Raw genomic sequence first — 15,201 nt, forward strand, 5'->3', positions numbered from 1 at the left:
ACGGCACAGCACCAACAGCTCTTCTGCAATGTCGTCCTACAAAGGGTTGGATAAGACCTGTCAAGTATACACCGTGTGTAGTTGAAATACACCGCAACGAAGAATACATATGAATTAGAGTTTTTTTCAGGACTTTGGCCTCATAGTCTGTAGAAAAACCGCTAATAGTAATTTAAATGGAAGCATTTGCAAAAAGAAAGTGTAGTGATCATTTTCTTCTGCTCTACTCATGCAAAGTTCTTCACGGTATCTTCCCACACTTGAATTTCAAGAGGCACAAATGAACACTTGAAGTGCACCCTTCAAGAGGCCCCTTCCCTGCACCACCTGAAGAGTCCAGAGCATCTCATGTTCCTCATCCATATTCAGATTTTTGCACACTGACACTTGTGATGCGGTAAAAAGGACATCATACAAAACACTGATGTAGTGTGCTGTCGGGACTCATCGCAAAGATTTCCCCTGTTCAGTGACTGTAAATATAAGCAATAATGGTAATAATAAAAATAACATTTTTTTTTTAATATGACCCATTACAAATATAGGCATTATTAGGGGCTTTCTAACTAAGTAGTTAACTTAAGGTCTTATATAATTTACAGGTGCTTGTGGATATGATTTGCCTCAGCATCGTTCTATACGGTTTACTCAAGTTGACTGGCAAATACAAGTACACTTCTTCAGCTGAAATAAAGTTTAAAGTGACACATGAATGTCCGCACGGTCAGTGCACACGTAGTGGAATATTTAGTTATTCTGTTACACGCATTTGTCCCCAGCTCGTCGAAGGCACCATTGGCGCACCTGGGGAAACAATAGGAAGTATTTAGCCCGCGAAAACGGTGACGCTCGAGACGCGTAGTGGGTGTGGACGACGGGAGATCCCGCGCGCCTCCGGTGAGCCGCGCGCGTCCGAAACGCCTCAGCGCGCAGCTGTTGTTGGGCGAACAGCTGAAGCGGACCAAGTTGCTCTGTTTCTCTGGGGGTTTTTAAACATTTAAGTCTCACACATTAATTTTTTTTTTCTTGGTACAACCAAAATGGAAATTGCACGTGAATTAAGCGAAGAGAGAAGATAGTGTTCGAATGAAAAGGCAGGAGCGAGTGTACATTCTTCACCATGGGAATACTGGACGCCGGACTCACGCGGATTATTTTCCGAGTTTTTCGTTGCGAAAGTGCCTGAACTTGAAGACAACAGGCTGCATTAACTGTACATAAAGGTAGTGTGTCTGTCTATCTGTGTGTGTGTGTGTGTCTGTCTGCTAGGGGTCTGTGGCTCTGTGCAGCACGGGGGTCCTTGTTGTGCTTCTCAATTGGGTCCAGCAGAACCAAGAGGACCAGGATATCCGCAATATCATGACCTGAAACATCAGTAAATTACATTAGTTAGTGGGACATCAGTCACTGGGGAAATCTTTAGCGATGAGGCTTAACATCACACTACATCAGTGTTTTTGTATGATGTCCTTTTTACCGCATCACAAGTGTGCAAAAATCTGAATATGGATGAGGAACATGAGATGCTTTGGACTCTTCAGGTGGTGCAGGGAAAGGGCCTCTTGAAAAGATGCACCTCAAGTGTTAATTTCTGCCTCCTGAAATGCAAGTGTGGGAAAAGACCCTGAAAAACTTTGCATGAGTAGAGCAGAAGAAAATGATCACTACACTTGTAGTATATTTTCTTTTTGCACATGCTTCCATTTAAATTACTATTAGCAATTTTCCTACAGACTATGAGGCCAAAGTCCTGAAAAAATCAGAAAATACTAAAACTACTACAGAAATTACTATAGCTAATTTATATGTATTCTTCCTTGTGGTGTATTTCACCCACACAGGGTGTACATTTGACAGGTCTTATCCAACTCTTTGTAGGACTGAAATGCCAAACAGTTGTCATTAAATTGCATCTTTTCCGTAACACAGTTTTAAAATGACCAAGTCACTGAATTCATACGCAAACCTGACCCTTAGCAACCACTCGGATGGTTTTCAAGGCAAGTCTAGGGAGGAACAGAGGTGGGTTGCCAGGTCCTTTCTCTGCATATTGGGGGAGGAAAATGGTCAAAACTGGTCAAACCCGCTGTGCCACCACACGCCCCCCATTTCATATACATGCCTATAAATAAAAATTTTGAATAATGCAAGTTACATTTTTCTTTTTCAAATAAGCTAATTTAGATATGAATAGTGTGCTTTAATAATGGTAGTTAAATTGCTTATTTAAATGTTTAAATTAAGTACTTGCTAGTTTAAATAGTTCCTTGACATGGATGTTTTGATGGATAGATTAAATATTGCTCTGAAATCTAATTAATATGTAAAAGCATGTCACCTGAAAAACTATTTAAATAATTATTTGGGATAAATAGAACTATATAAAATGACAATTTTTATTTCCCATGTTAACAGGCAGAAGGTCGGTACTATACATTATCTTGCAGTTTTTCTTTTTAATTATTATCCTTTATATAGTTGATGTCTTTCTCAAACAACAGTGTTAGATGCTCAACTGTAGTGATTTACTTATTTATATAACAGGGTATCTTACTATATAAATTCAGGGTAATTACCTTAACCAAGGTGCTATAGCAGGAGTGGGATTCAAATTCAAATTAGACTTCACACTGCAAAACAGCTCTCACTGTTACACTACCTGCTGCTCCACCATTACAGCTATTACAGTCCGAGACTGTAAAAATGGAAAATGACGACTTCAGTGTTAAAAAGGTCATAAGGCTGTACAGCCTGTCAAGCTGACGAGGCTTCAGAGGGTCAGTAATAATCCTAACTGATGCAAACGTGTCCCATCACTTGCCAGCTCCTTCTTTAAGACAATAACATGCTCGCTTGTGGAGGGTCATTTAAGATCGGAAAGAGCCACTGAACCCTTTTCAGACCAGCAGAATGCTGGTACTGTTAATCTGAAGTAGTACGGAATTATTCTGTGTTATCTGACTACCATTAGTTGAACTGTTACAAATTTTATCAAGTCACCTTTTTATTAAATGAGCTCTTAAGATGTATGTTTTATTTACTTTGTCATTTTTACCTTGACAAACCTTTCATTTTGAATTGAGATGAGCTGTGAATATTCTGTAAACAAAAGTGATAAAAATATGTGAATATCCAGCAAGAGAATGACAAGTATAAAAAAAAGACCATTTGTACTGACTGACAAATACACACTGCGTGTTAATGTTTAATACAGTATATAAGACCAAGATATATAAAGAGCAAAGCAGTAACATCAAAATTTAATAATTTGTGTATGGATGTGTGAAGGATAGATAACACAACAGTAATATATAAAGCAAACTAACCTTGTAAAATAAATATTAAAAAGGTGTCCAGTGTGTCCAAATTTCACACACATACCTTATCAGTCTAACAGAGAATATTTTTGAATCTGAAACATGGCCTTCATTTTCTTGTAGGTGAATGAACCATCACTCTGAACTTTATCATGTAGTGCTCAGTGGTTTCCATGGCATTATTTTAAAATGATCGCTTTCCCATGTGAAAAATATGGCACAATTTTTTCAATATACACAAGAATGTACATTTCAAAAGTTAGGTAGAAATTATTTTAGTTGTAGGTAATCACCACTTACTTCAACCAAAACATAATTTCAGAAAATATGAAAAAATAGAACAAAGTCAGTCAGAATAACAAAGATTCACTTCTTAATGGTGTTGTCAAGAGGTAAGGGCTGGATCTCCTTCATTTAGGTTGTGGTACTTAACATAGTACTTTGAGTTAATACTTTCTGTTTAAATTGCAGTGCTTAGCTTTCCCGCTTCCCATTATATTTAACACCTAAGGAAAGCTCAACAGGTACCAGTGTGCGCACGTTACCGACTGCACGTGAGCTGGGGTTATCCCATCACACTAATCCCAACACATGCTACAAAGTTGCAAAGCTCTAGAAAGTACAGAAGAAAGTAGCTTGTTAAGTTGCTATAGACTTCTGTGTAGTGTAATTTGTGCTTTAGGACAGATAGATTGGCATGCCATCGATTTATTATGTTTTTCAGATCATATGAATCACTTTTGATTAGACTGAGCACAAACATATACCTTGGAAACTTCACAGTCTGGTTTACCTGAAAATACAGGGACAATAAAAATTTTAAGTGATTATGATTCCAATTTAATTGTATATGTTGTAGACAGCAATACAATGCATATGTAACAAAAAAATGTGCGTGTGTGAGAAGCATTCCATTTTCTGCTTAAATATGATAAGGACATCTTTAAAGTGCTGCTTTTACTGTGAAAATGAGTTTATATTAACAACTGCATCAAGGACAAGGTTCTCCCAATCACTCAAAATCAGAGTGCGTGTGCATGTGCGTATGTTTTTCCCTCATCTTCTGTCAGCCAGATTCAGCTGATTGCAATTAGTAATCATCTGGGACTATAGCACTTGAGACAGCAGACTGCTGTGCTTGTGTGTCTGTGTGCGGTACCAAGCACACCTTGTCCCCCTCTTACGTCTGACCACTTTGTAAACGGAATATATAATTCACATATGTTGCCAGCCTTGGATTAGTGTCATTGTACATTTAAACATAGTACTGCAAGAGGTAAAGATATACCACTACACAATGTCCATAAGTGATGGAGATGCCCTTGTGCATGTTCTTGTCCACGTTTGGAACAGTTTCACTGTCTCCGCACCATAAGATTGTATTTGAATGAGAATATCTTTCACTGGAAATTTTTGTGTATGCGAGACTCATCAATCAACTTCTCCCACCCAGCTGTCAAGAAGCATCCGAATGTGACTGGCCAGCAGAACGGGTGTGAACATGGCGAAAATCTGCACTGCGCAGTCCTACCCCAGCCGCAGTGGCACATGGGTCCGCGATGACCTGGACCACGCCGAGAAGGGCGCTAGCAGGTCAGACAGGAATTCCAAATGCTCACTTGTGCAGTAGAGTTTTGAGGTTTCAGTGGCCATGGTGTTTACTATTCATGCTTTGCTTGTGCTAGAAAATACACCTAACCTCAGACTAATTTACATTTTCAAAGCAGTCCAAAGAATGTTAAGAGTATAGACACTATATGTAAAGATGGCATGTCTTTCTAGGTATTTCACCTTTTCCTTCAAGTGCTGTGAGACAGCAGGGTCACTCACTGTGCCATCGTGAAGCTCATGTAATAGCTAAAAGGCATATTTTGATGAGCAGGAAACACTGATTAAGAACTGTACGGTCTCTATGTGGTGTTTGTTATTCACGTCATCATAGTATTGTCTCTAGCATGTGGTGTGTACATGTTGCTAACATAACTGCTTCCCTAAGAGAACATCCAATGACATCTTCTGCCAAGTTCCCACCATTAGAAGTTAAGCCTCTTACAAACAGCAGTGTTCTCAATTAACTAACAACTTACAGGGGTGAGGATTTTAATTCTAATAAATGTGATCTAAATGATCCACTTTTGCTGTAAAACAGTCCTCCTCATTCGGGTAAAATTTCAGTCTGAGTAAAAAATTGGACTTGTTCCAAATGAGTTTTATCTGTAGAAATTCATCAGTTTACACAGATGAAAATATGTTAACTGTTCTTATTTACTGCTGTGGTATAGTATTTTTCTGAATAGTGGAATGGGTGCAATGTAATTTAGGCTTAATTTCCAAAGATTACACCATACTCTTATCAATTAACAAGTGTGAGTTTAAAGTATCACACAAGGATTTGGTGCTTTAATTCTCTCACTTTGCACATTCAGGCTGCACCCTCAAATGCAGCCTGAATCTCTCATTCAAAGAGCATTTTTTCTCTTTGTAGAAATAAAGTTGTATTTTTTGCCAAAAACATTAAATAAGTATCTGAAAAGTTGACTGAATAGTTAGCAGCAAGGATAGAAACAGTTAAATAAATCTTATTAACCCAAGAATTAAAACTGTTTTCAGCTAGCGTGTCGGAGGACACAAACACCAAAGCAATTAAAAAAGCCAGTCTAATTTTGTTCAGTTTGCTTTAGGTCTGTACTAAAATTGGTATTGACACCACTTTTATTTTGCACCTGAAGGGAAATTTGGGACAACTGTGTCTGCTTTAATGAGATTCCATGCTTTTGGAAACACCTGTTCTCTGGGATGAATAGAATTGCTTTAATCCATCTTGGGGTGATTCTTAGCAGTCAGGTGTAAAAGATATCACCATGGATTAAACTATTCACTGTTTGTTTAAAAGAAGGCCATATGTCATTTATCTCAGTAACTCTTCTTTTGCTGTTACATTAATTTATTTAGCTGATGCTTACCTCCAAAGCAACTTACAATGTTAAAATGCCTATCTGTTTAACTATATTATACAGCTTATATATTATATATAACTATTTACCCATTTATGGGCGTGGTGGCGCAGTGGGTTGGGCCGGGTCCTGCTCTCCAGTGGGTCTGGGGTTCGAGTCCTGCTTGGGGTGCCTTGCGACGGACTGGCATCCCATCCTGGGTGTGTCCCCTCCCCCTCCGGCCTTACGCCCCGTGTTGCCGGGTAGGCTCCGGTTCCCCGCGACCCCGTATGGGACAAGCGGTTCAGAAGGTGTGTGTGTGTGTGTGTGTGTGTATTTACCCATTTATACAACTGGGTAATTTTACTGGAGCAATTTAGGGTTAGTACCTTGCTCATGGGTACTACAGCAGTTGGTGAGATTCAAACTGGCAACCTTTAGATTCAACAGCAGCAGCTCTAACCACTACAATATTAGCAGCCCCATTTGAAGACATATCTTTGAGTACTGAGGGTCTGTTCTTAGCAACTTCTAAGAAACCCTCAGCAATAGAAAAAGCACACAAGAAACAGACAAAAAAAGAACTTAAGGAAATATACTGATATTAGGAAAGCAATTAAATCAGCAGTTTCTCTTTGTCTGATAAAACACATCAACACATTGTTGATAAGCAAAGTGTGTACCTGCTGCTGTATGTGGTGTTAGGGGAACCTCTCTCTGTGAGGACACTACCTCTGAGCTCCAGGATCTCTCCTCGGGGACCAGTGGACCTCCAGAGTCACACCAGAGCTCCTTCACTGGCACAGGGGCCATGGCCAGGTAAGTGGCAGCCTTGTCTACAATACAGTTTCATAATATTTCAGTACACATTTGAACCCAGACTAACCTCAAACATTGTTTTCCCCCAAAATTAAACATGTAGACTGGCCTACTGTAAGGGTGTCCAAAAACAGTAGTGACCCTCAAAAGTCATTCTTGCTGCTGTACTGCACATCATACTGCTGCTACTACTGTACTGTAGCCTGCTGGCTTATTCTCAGTGTAAAGGGGAGTATAGGTGGTCCTTGAGTTATGATGTTTGACTTGCAAGCATTCAGACTTATGAAGAGCATCCCATTATCATTTTTATATTATTCAAGTCCTTACATTTGGTTCATTATTTTAGTGAATACCGTTAAGTACTAACTACAGTATTCCCAAATAATTACTGTATCATACTGTAATTACTGTACTGTATTCTATATTGGTATTTTATGAATGTCAAATTAGAGAAAATATAGCACAGCCCATTATACAGTGTTACATTCATACATGTAGTTTGTGAATGGTTACAGTTCATATAATACAGCATAAAGGGATATTCGACTAATGACGATTAGATTTAGGATGGGGTCATCGGGACAGAACCCTGTCATAACTGGAGGAACACTCATCATTGGATCTTCTCACATTAACCACGCTGTGTTCCATTTTCTTGAGTGTTTCAGCCCCATTCTGCACCATCCAGTACGAACCCACCTTTCCCTCTGGCTGGGAGCTGGTGAGATCTTGTGGATCTTGTTTCAGGCTCTCCCGGTTCATCTACATTCTGAGGAGTTGGGCTTCCCTCAGACTCACTCACGAGGCAGAGCGTCCGGATTCCTTCCTGGAACGCTTCCGGGGCCCTGAGCTGAGAGAGGTGTCCAGCAATGCCCAGTCATCCCCAGGCCACCCAGATGGACCTCGTAAGAGGAGGTGAGTCACTAAGTATGGTGTGGCAGCTGTGTGGGGCCCTCTGAGAAAATTAACTGTGCAGCCTGAGAAATCCATCTCCTTCTGGCCTGGTTTTAAGAGCCCTGCTGTCAGGGTTATCAGAGACACTGTCCTCTGTAGAGACATTGTTTTAAGCAAATATTAAAACATCATCATGCAATATTTATTGGCCATGAAAATATGTAATTTTCTATACTTTTCCTGTATTTATGCACAAGTGTGAAATATTTTAATTATGAATGGGTCTTTTGTGATTCATGACATGCAGTGCAATGAATGGGTTCATGAGATTGGTAACCAAAAACAAACTTGTTAACTTTTTTTACAAGTCGTGTCAGTCACTGGCCACTGGCTACTCTTAATATGAACAACTGCAACAACACAGATGAGTAAGTGTAGTAGTTCTAAGTATATAGCCTTTTCAGTAGATCTTCTAGACTTGTTTTCATTCCTGTATCTTATACCCCTTCACGTCCTTCTTTGGTGGGCTGTTCTAAATAGTATTCATTTAGTAAAACTCAAATGGTATCCCTTTATGTGGAAGTAAGTTAAACCATTAATACTACAAAAGTAAAATCACTGCACTTTAAAACAAGATGAGTTATGTCTATTATACCATTTTTACTTACTTCCACATGCAATCCTGTACCATTTTGATCCCTTTCAATGTAGTATGGAAACTTCAGTAATCAATATGTTAACCTAGCACCTTGGCATGTTGTCAAACACAATGTCAGAACTTTCTTTTGCAGTCCCACAATTGGTTCTATATTGATTAAAAAGGAACAAGCTGGGCTGTAACATTACAAAATGTGATATGAATATTTCAATTCAGCAAAAGAAAGTTTTACTTCAGAATCAAACATTTTTATGACCTCGATGAAATCCCTGTTTCTGTGACTGCTGTTTAATAACTAATTTATGGCAAAATAGGTCTGATTTTGGTTATCCTCTTTCAAAAAAAGTTATTCAGAATTATTTATTATAGACATTCACCACAAGAACACTGGGATGAGACTGTTACTTTATGTCCTGTGAGTGACAGCGGAGCTCAGAGCGCTTGGTGCTGTGGGCCCGACATCTAAGTGGCAGCTCAGTTGTTCAGTGGCACAGTATATCAGTGCTGGGGGTTGTTTGACTGCACTGCCCTCTGCTGACCGGCTGTGGTCCTGCACACTCACACTGGCGTGGTTTGTCCGCCCAAAGTGCACTTTTCTACATGCCATGAGTATTCCAGTAAAAATGTCAAACTGACAGTACAATATTTGGGTGAAATAAACTGGAGGACCCCAGACCCCAACAAGTCAATGATTAACCCCAGTGTTCTGAGTTCAGTCCTACCTGTCATCCTGCAGGAATGGTTAGTCCCCATTCCTGAAGCTTGTAGATACAGTTTCTGTGTAGCTGCACACCCAGTAGCACAAGCACTGTGATCACCTTGATAGCGCTGTAGACTTTTGTTAATCTGACCGCGGTCCATCTGAGCGTAGTTCCAAAAACATTACATTTAGCAAAAAGGAGGACAAGAAGGAAGAAATAAAGGAGAAGAAAGATGAAAAAAAGGATGAAAAGAAAGATGAAAAAAAAGATGAAAAGAAAGATGAGAAAAAGGACGAAAAGAAAGATGAGAAAAAGGACGAGAAAAAAGATGACAAGAAAGATGACAAAAAGAAGGAAGAGCCACCGTAAGTATCTGACAGGTTGTTTACTGGTACACTAGAGACTAGACTTCAGGCTAAACTGTACACTTCAGGTTTCTGCCAAATCCTTTGACACCATGTACGCTTTTGCAACGAGAGCCTGGAACACATAAAAACTAGCCATGGCCAAATGAAATGTTGTCATGTAGTCAATGTAGATATTGAATGATTATTTTTAATTTTGAATGTCCTTTTAGGAAAGATGTGTGGATCATGGACCCAGCCACTGACCTGTACTACAGGTGGCTGACTGTCATTGCTGGCCCTGCAATGTACAACCTGATGATGCTGGTGACCAGGTCTGCACCTGCGAGCTGCAGCACCCATATCTCCATTCCTCATACTGAGACGGCAGGGAAGCGTGCAAAATAATCTTACCAATTCCTCATTTCTCTCCTAGGGCATGTTTTAATGAACTCCAGGAAAAATTCACTACGCTGTGGATTATTCTGGATTGCAGCTCTGATGTTATCTACTACACTGACACTTTTGTAAGATCAAGAACAGGTAAGATGCTGCCGTTCTGCTTGCTTGGTGGTCCCACGCACAAAAGGTAAAGCACGGAGGTTCTTGGTTCTGGCTCCGTCGTGGTGGAACGACCTACCCCCTCGCTCAAAACTGCTGAATCTCTGTCCACACTTAAAAAAGGTTTTAAAACTCATCTCTTCTGGACCCACTTCGCCCACGATCTCTTAAATTGAGGTAAGGTATAATTGTTCATGATATGCTCGGATCAGTCCTTTACAGAGCCACTCCTGCAATGTAATGTAAATGTTTATATGTATCTTCAAAAAAAAAAAAAAAAAAAACTACTAGGAAGGTGATTAGGAATCGGTGATATTCTGGTAAAGTTTTATGCGGCTACTTGTGTGATGAACGTTGGTGCATATGGTGAAGGAAACTAACTGTACGTAAGAGTCACACATCTCCAGCTCTGTCTCTTTCTCCTAATGTAATGCACATATTGTGTTTTCTATGGGATGTATGTCGCTTTGGAGAAAAGTGTCATTTTTTTACAGTGTTTGAACTGAACTAATCAATTTTTCAGACCAATAAGTGCAATAGTATAAATTAAAAAAAAAAAACAGTTGCAGAGAACCAATAGAATAACCCTAATGGTAAAACACACTTACTTGACAATTTTTTGGTAAATACAGTAAAAAGAACAAGACTAAATATTTATCACTTAAAAAAAAAACATACAGTACTTTATTGTACTGCTTTTTAAATACTTATTGCTAGTTTCTCTTTATTGCTGAGTTGAAGGAAATATTGTTGACCTGAGGGGGGTGAAAAGGTCCTTGTCAAGTGTTTCCATCAATTTTGTACTGTTGTAAGTAAACAGTTGTTTTTGTTCTTAACAGGATTCCTGGAGCAAGGTTTGCTTGTGAAGGATCCAAAGAAACTGAGGGATAATTACAAAAAAACTCAGCAATTTAAATACGACATGATTTCAATGATACCAACTGATATCTTGATGTTAAAATTTGGGTACAATAACCCAGAGCTGAGGTTCAACCGTCTTTTCAAAATATCTCGTCTCTTTGAATTCTTTGATCGTACGGAGACCAGAACAAACTACCCCAACATTTTCCGAATTGGTAACCTTGTACTTTACATCCTCATCATTATCCACTGGAACGCATGCATCTTCTTTGCCATCTCCAAAGTCATTGGCTTTGGGACGGACACTTGGGTGTATCCCAACATTAGCCACCCTGACCATGGTCGGCTGGCCAGAAAGTATATCTACTGCCTGTACTGGTCCACGCTCACCCTAACAACCATCGGAGAAACGCCCCCTCCCGTCAGAGACATCGAGTACTTGTTTGTCGTCTGCGACTTCCTCATCGGAGTGCTAATTTTTGCCACCATTGTCGGTAATGTCGGTGCCATGATCTCAAACATGAACGCCTCGCGTGCTGATTTCCAAGCCAAGATCGACTCCATAAAGCAGTACATGCAATTCCGTAAGGTCACCAAGGACCTGGAGGCCAGGGTGATCAAATGGTTTGACTACCTGTGGACTAACAAGAAGACCTGCGATGAAAAGGAGGTGCTGAAGAACTTGCCCGACAAACTGAAGGCGGAGATCGCCATCAACGTCCATCTTGACACGCTGAAGAAGGTGCGCATCTTCCAGGACTGTGAAGCCGGTCTGCTCATCGAACTGGTCCTCAAGCTCCAACCGCAGGTTTTCAGCCCCGGGGACTACATCTGCAAGAAAGGCGACATCGGCAGGGAGATGTACATCATCAAGGAAGGCAAGCTGGCCGTCGTGGCCGATGACGGGGTCACCCAGTTTGTGGTGCTCAGCGACGGCGCTTACTTTGGTGAGATCAGCATTCTGGGCATCAAGGGAAGTAAGGCCGGAAACCGGAGGACGGCCAACATCCGCAGCGTGGGCTACTCGGACCTCTTTGCCCTCTCCAAAGATGACCTGATGGAGGCGCTCACAGAGTACCCGGAGGCCAAGAAGGCACTAGAGGAGAAAGGGAAGGCCATCCTGATGAAGGACAACCTGATCGACGAGGAGGTGGCCAACGCAGGGGCCGACCCCAAGGACTTGGAGGAGAAGATCAGCCGACTTGAGAGCAACCTGGACGTTATGCAGACTAAGTTCGCCAAACTCATGGCTGAATACACGGCCAACCAGAACAAGGTCAAGCAGAGGATCAGCAACATGGAGGCCAGAGTGAAGACCCTGCATGTAGAAGATCTTTCTGAGGTTGTCGAAGATAAAAAGACCAAATAGTATCAGGCACAGCATCAAACTGGTGGTATTTTATAAAAAGAAGTCTTTTATAAAATATTCTATATAATTGTAAAATCTAGTTTGACACTTTTTAAACCATTTATAAGCAGATACATTTATGTATTATACATTATGACCTTTTTACTCCTCAGTGTCAAAGAGTCATGTAAATACAGTCTACTTGGGAAATGTGCAGCACTGCCATGTTACAGTGTGAGTCAATGCGAGAGATCGCGACGTGGCGGTCAGGCATGTAGATAATTTAACCCCGGAATGAAAGACACGGTCGTTAGTCTGCCAGTGTGAAGGTGTAAAAATGTGTGTTTACACACCACCAGTTCTCACTTCAGCGGAGTTCTCTGCAGTTACTATTAAGGACAACCTGGCAACTCAATGTGCACAGGGGCTCATTCATCCTTGTAGGAATGGAGCCTAAACCTTGTTTTGGTCTCTTGAATAAGTCAAGAACCTGAACCATGATCTCCAGCCACAGACACTGAACTCAGTAGGTGTGTGACATGCAGTGTTTGGCAGGGGTGCCCACAGCGACCGACAGGATGCAGGTGTCCATACCAGATCCACTCCCATCCCTGTAAGTTCTGAGCCCTGGACTACGTTCATTACTTAACCTGGATGAACAGTAACAATACCTGCATTTATTTAAATGTGTGAAATGTAACTTATGCAAGTTTTTAGCATGCTAAAAGCTTTTGAATTCAAATAAAATTAAATATGGCTGACTTTCTCTTCTACCTTCATGTCAAAATTTTGCATCAGAACCCAGCTGGTAGCCACCATGTGTATAATTCAGTCACAAAAAGAGGGCCATGAGCAGTACCATCCAAAAGTAAAACAAAAACTTGGTGCGCTAAGGTGACAGACTGCGTCAGGTCAGGTACTCCACTTACCAGCCTGAGAAGAGACCGAGTCGAGGGGCCATTCAGAAACCCGTCTTTAGCGACCTGTGGTTCTCCACCAGTACAGGCTGAGTCTGGGATGTTATACAAAGTCCCTGCGTGTTCTCTGCGTGTGTGTGTTGAAAGGAGCCTTTTTTTTTTTTTTACATCTCATATGGTCTGCAGCTTTGTCACATTCAGCAGTGAGCAGTTAGATGGGCCCTGGAGTAGAGAAGGCGACTTTGTGTGGCACAAGTCGCAGAGGAAACTTTTCAGCTGAACGTTGGGGAACCTTACAAAGAAGCTGCAGATGCCTCCAAAGGCCACGGGGCAGGGGAAGCTCTTTTCCCACCCTGGAGCAGAAGGTCCAGGATAGCAATGGACATGAGTGTAACAGCACTGGAGCTTCACTGCTGCACAGGGAAACCAGGTGAGACCCTCTGGAAAAATCCGCTGAGCAAGTCGGGAGCGCTGTGTGAAAGCTGACCGTCAGGAGAACGTCTGCAAACAGGAAAGAGGCCTGATTACAGCTGTGTGCCTCAGCAAAGGCACTACCTGTGGTGCAGAGCGCCAGGAGGTGCGCTGTGGTCTGGGTCCGAGGTGCAAAACTGAAATATGTTTTCCTTGAAATGAAAATGCAAATATTAAGGCAGCAGCGGACAACCCTGTGGTCATTTATAAAGGTGAGGACAACTCGATTTAGGTGAACTTAACTGTTAAAAATATTTGTTATACAATTTTCACAAAAATTTTCATCTTCTCTCAAGTTCACGTCTTGCATATATTTGACTTTGTATTTAGCCAAAAAAAGTTCATGACCCTGTGGCTATTTCTGCCACATCATGACTGACCACAGAAATGGCTAGGAAGAAATGGTTGCCCACCCCTGTAATAAAGTAACTGTTGTGTCAGTCCTGCCTCGTGGGTAATTTACCACAAATTGGGGTAACACAGAGTGGGACTGAAGTGTAGCCGTGCAGATGGTACCAGAAATCATGTCATTCAATTAGAAGCACAACCTCCACTGACACCTCAGGGACTCCTGAAATTCTTTTTTCAGAGCAATTAACCTTTAAGAAAGCTCCTTTTTTTAATTACCGCCGACACTTTATTATTTAATAAAATAAGAAAAAATAAAAAAACCTTTATGAACACTGTGTTCTGCATGCTTCACTGGTATAGCTTTAAAACTAGATTTTAGATTTTGCATCAAAAATGAATCTGGTTAAAACAGAACTCTGCAAATCTGCAGCTGTGGACCTCAGGCACGGAGATCAGAACAGCGTCAGCCAGGCAACTTGAGCACCAAACGATTCACTTTGCCTCTGCAGACTGTTAAAAAGAATTAAGGGTCTTTTTTATAGTACATAATTGTTCTTGTTGTTCAGGCTATGATTTGAAATCCCACCCAGACTGATTCTAAGGACCTTCTGACACAGTCCTGCTGAGGCCTCAGAAATAAACCACTAAAATAACTCTGTGGCTTAATATAAACGTGTGGTGTCATGTGTCAGCTGTGGTATGACAAGCAACCACAACACAGAACTTAACGGTTCAGTAAGGTCCTTTTTCACCAGTATTTACTTACTGAGACAATCCAAGAACAAAAACGGAGAAGACACGTGTGCAGTGCCTTTTCAGCACATTAAAATGGCAAAGGTGACGGCAAAGTAAATTACTTACCCGTTATCGCGGATGTACAGATTTGGGGGGGGGGCATTTCCCATGTTACAACTTGGCATATATGGTCAGTATACAGGTGATGCTCCACCCTCACAAAAGTGCCACCAGTCCACCACCTCCAGGCTCAAGTAAAACCACAAGTTACTCCCCTCAGGGGACACAATG

At 41.1% G+C, this 15,201-nt stretch overlaps 1 protein-coding gene across 1 annotated transcript; it reads left to right on the forward strand.

Moving 5' to 3' along the window:
* Positions 1 to 913: 913 nt before the first annotated feature.
* On the forward strand, positions 914 to 13,244 carry cnga3a (cyclic nucleotide gated channel subunit alpha 3a). Its single transcript, XM_029248352.1, has 8 exons — positions 914 to 1,223; positions 4,771 to 4,910; positions 6,956 to 7,069; positions 7,817 to 7,984; positions 9,514 to 9,687; positions 9,900 to 10,001; positions 10,103 to 10,209; positions 11,067 to 13,244. Exons 2-8 carry the CDS (start codon positions 4,819 to 4,821, stop codon positions 12,455 to 12,457), a joined length of 2,148 nt encoding a protein of 715 aa, XP_029104185.1. The 5' UTR covers positions 914 to 1,223; positions 4,771 to 4,818; the 3' UTR covers positions 12,458 to 13,244.
* The last annotated feature ends 1,957 nt before the right edge of the window (positions 13,245 to 15,201 follow it).

The sequence above is a fragment of the Scleropages formosus genome, chromosome 1, assembly GCF_900964775.1.
Source record: "Scleropages formosus chromosome 1, fSclFor1.1, whole genome shotgun sequence".
Taxonomy (NCBI): domain Eukaryota; kingdom Metazoa; phylum Chordata; class Actinopteri; order Osteoglossiformes; family Osteoglossidae; genus Scleropages; species Scleropages formosus.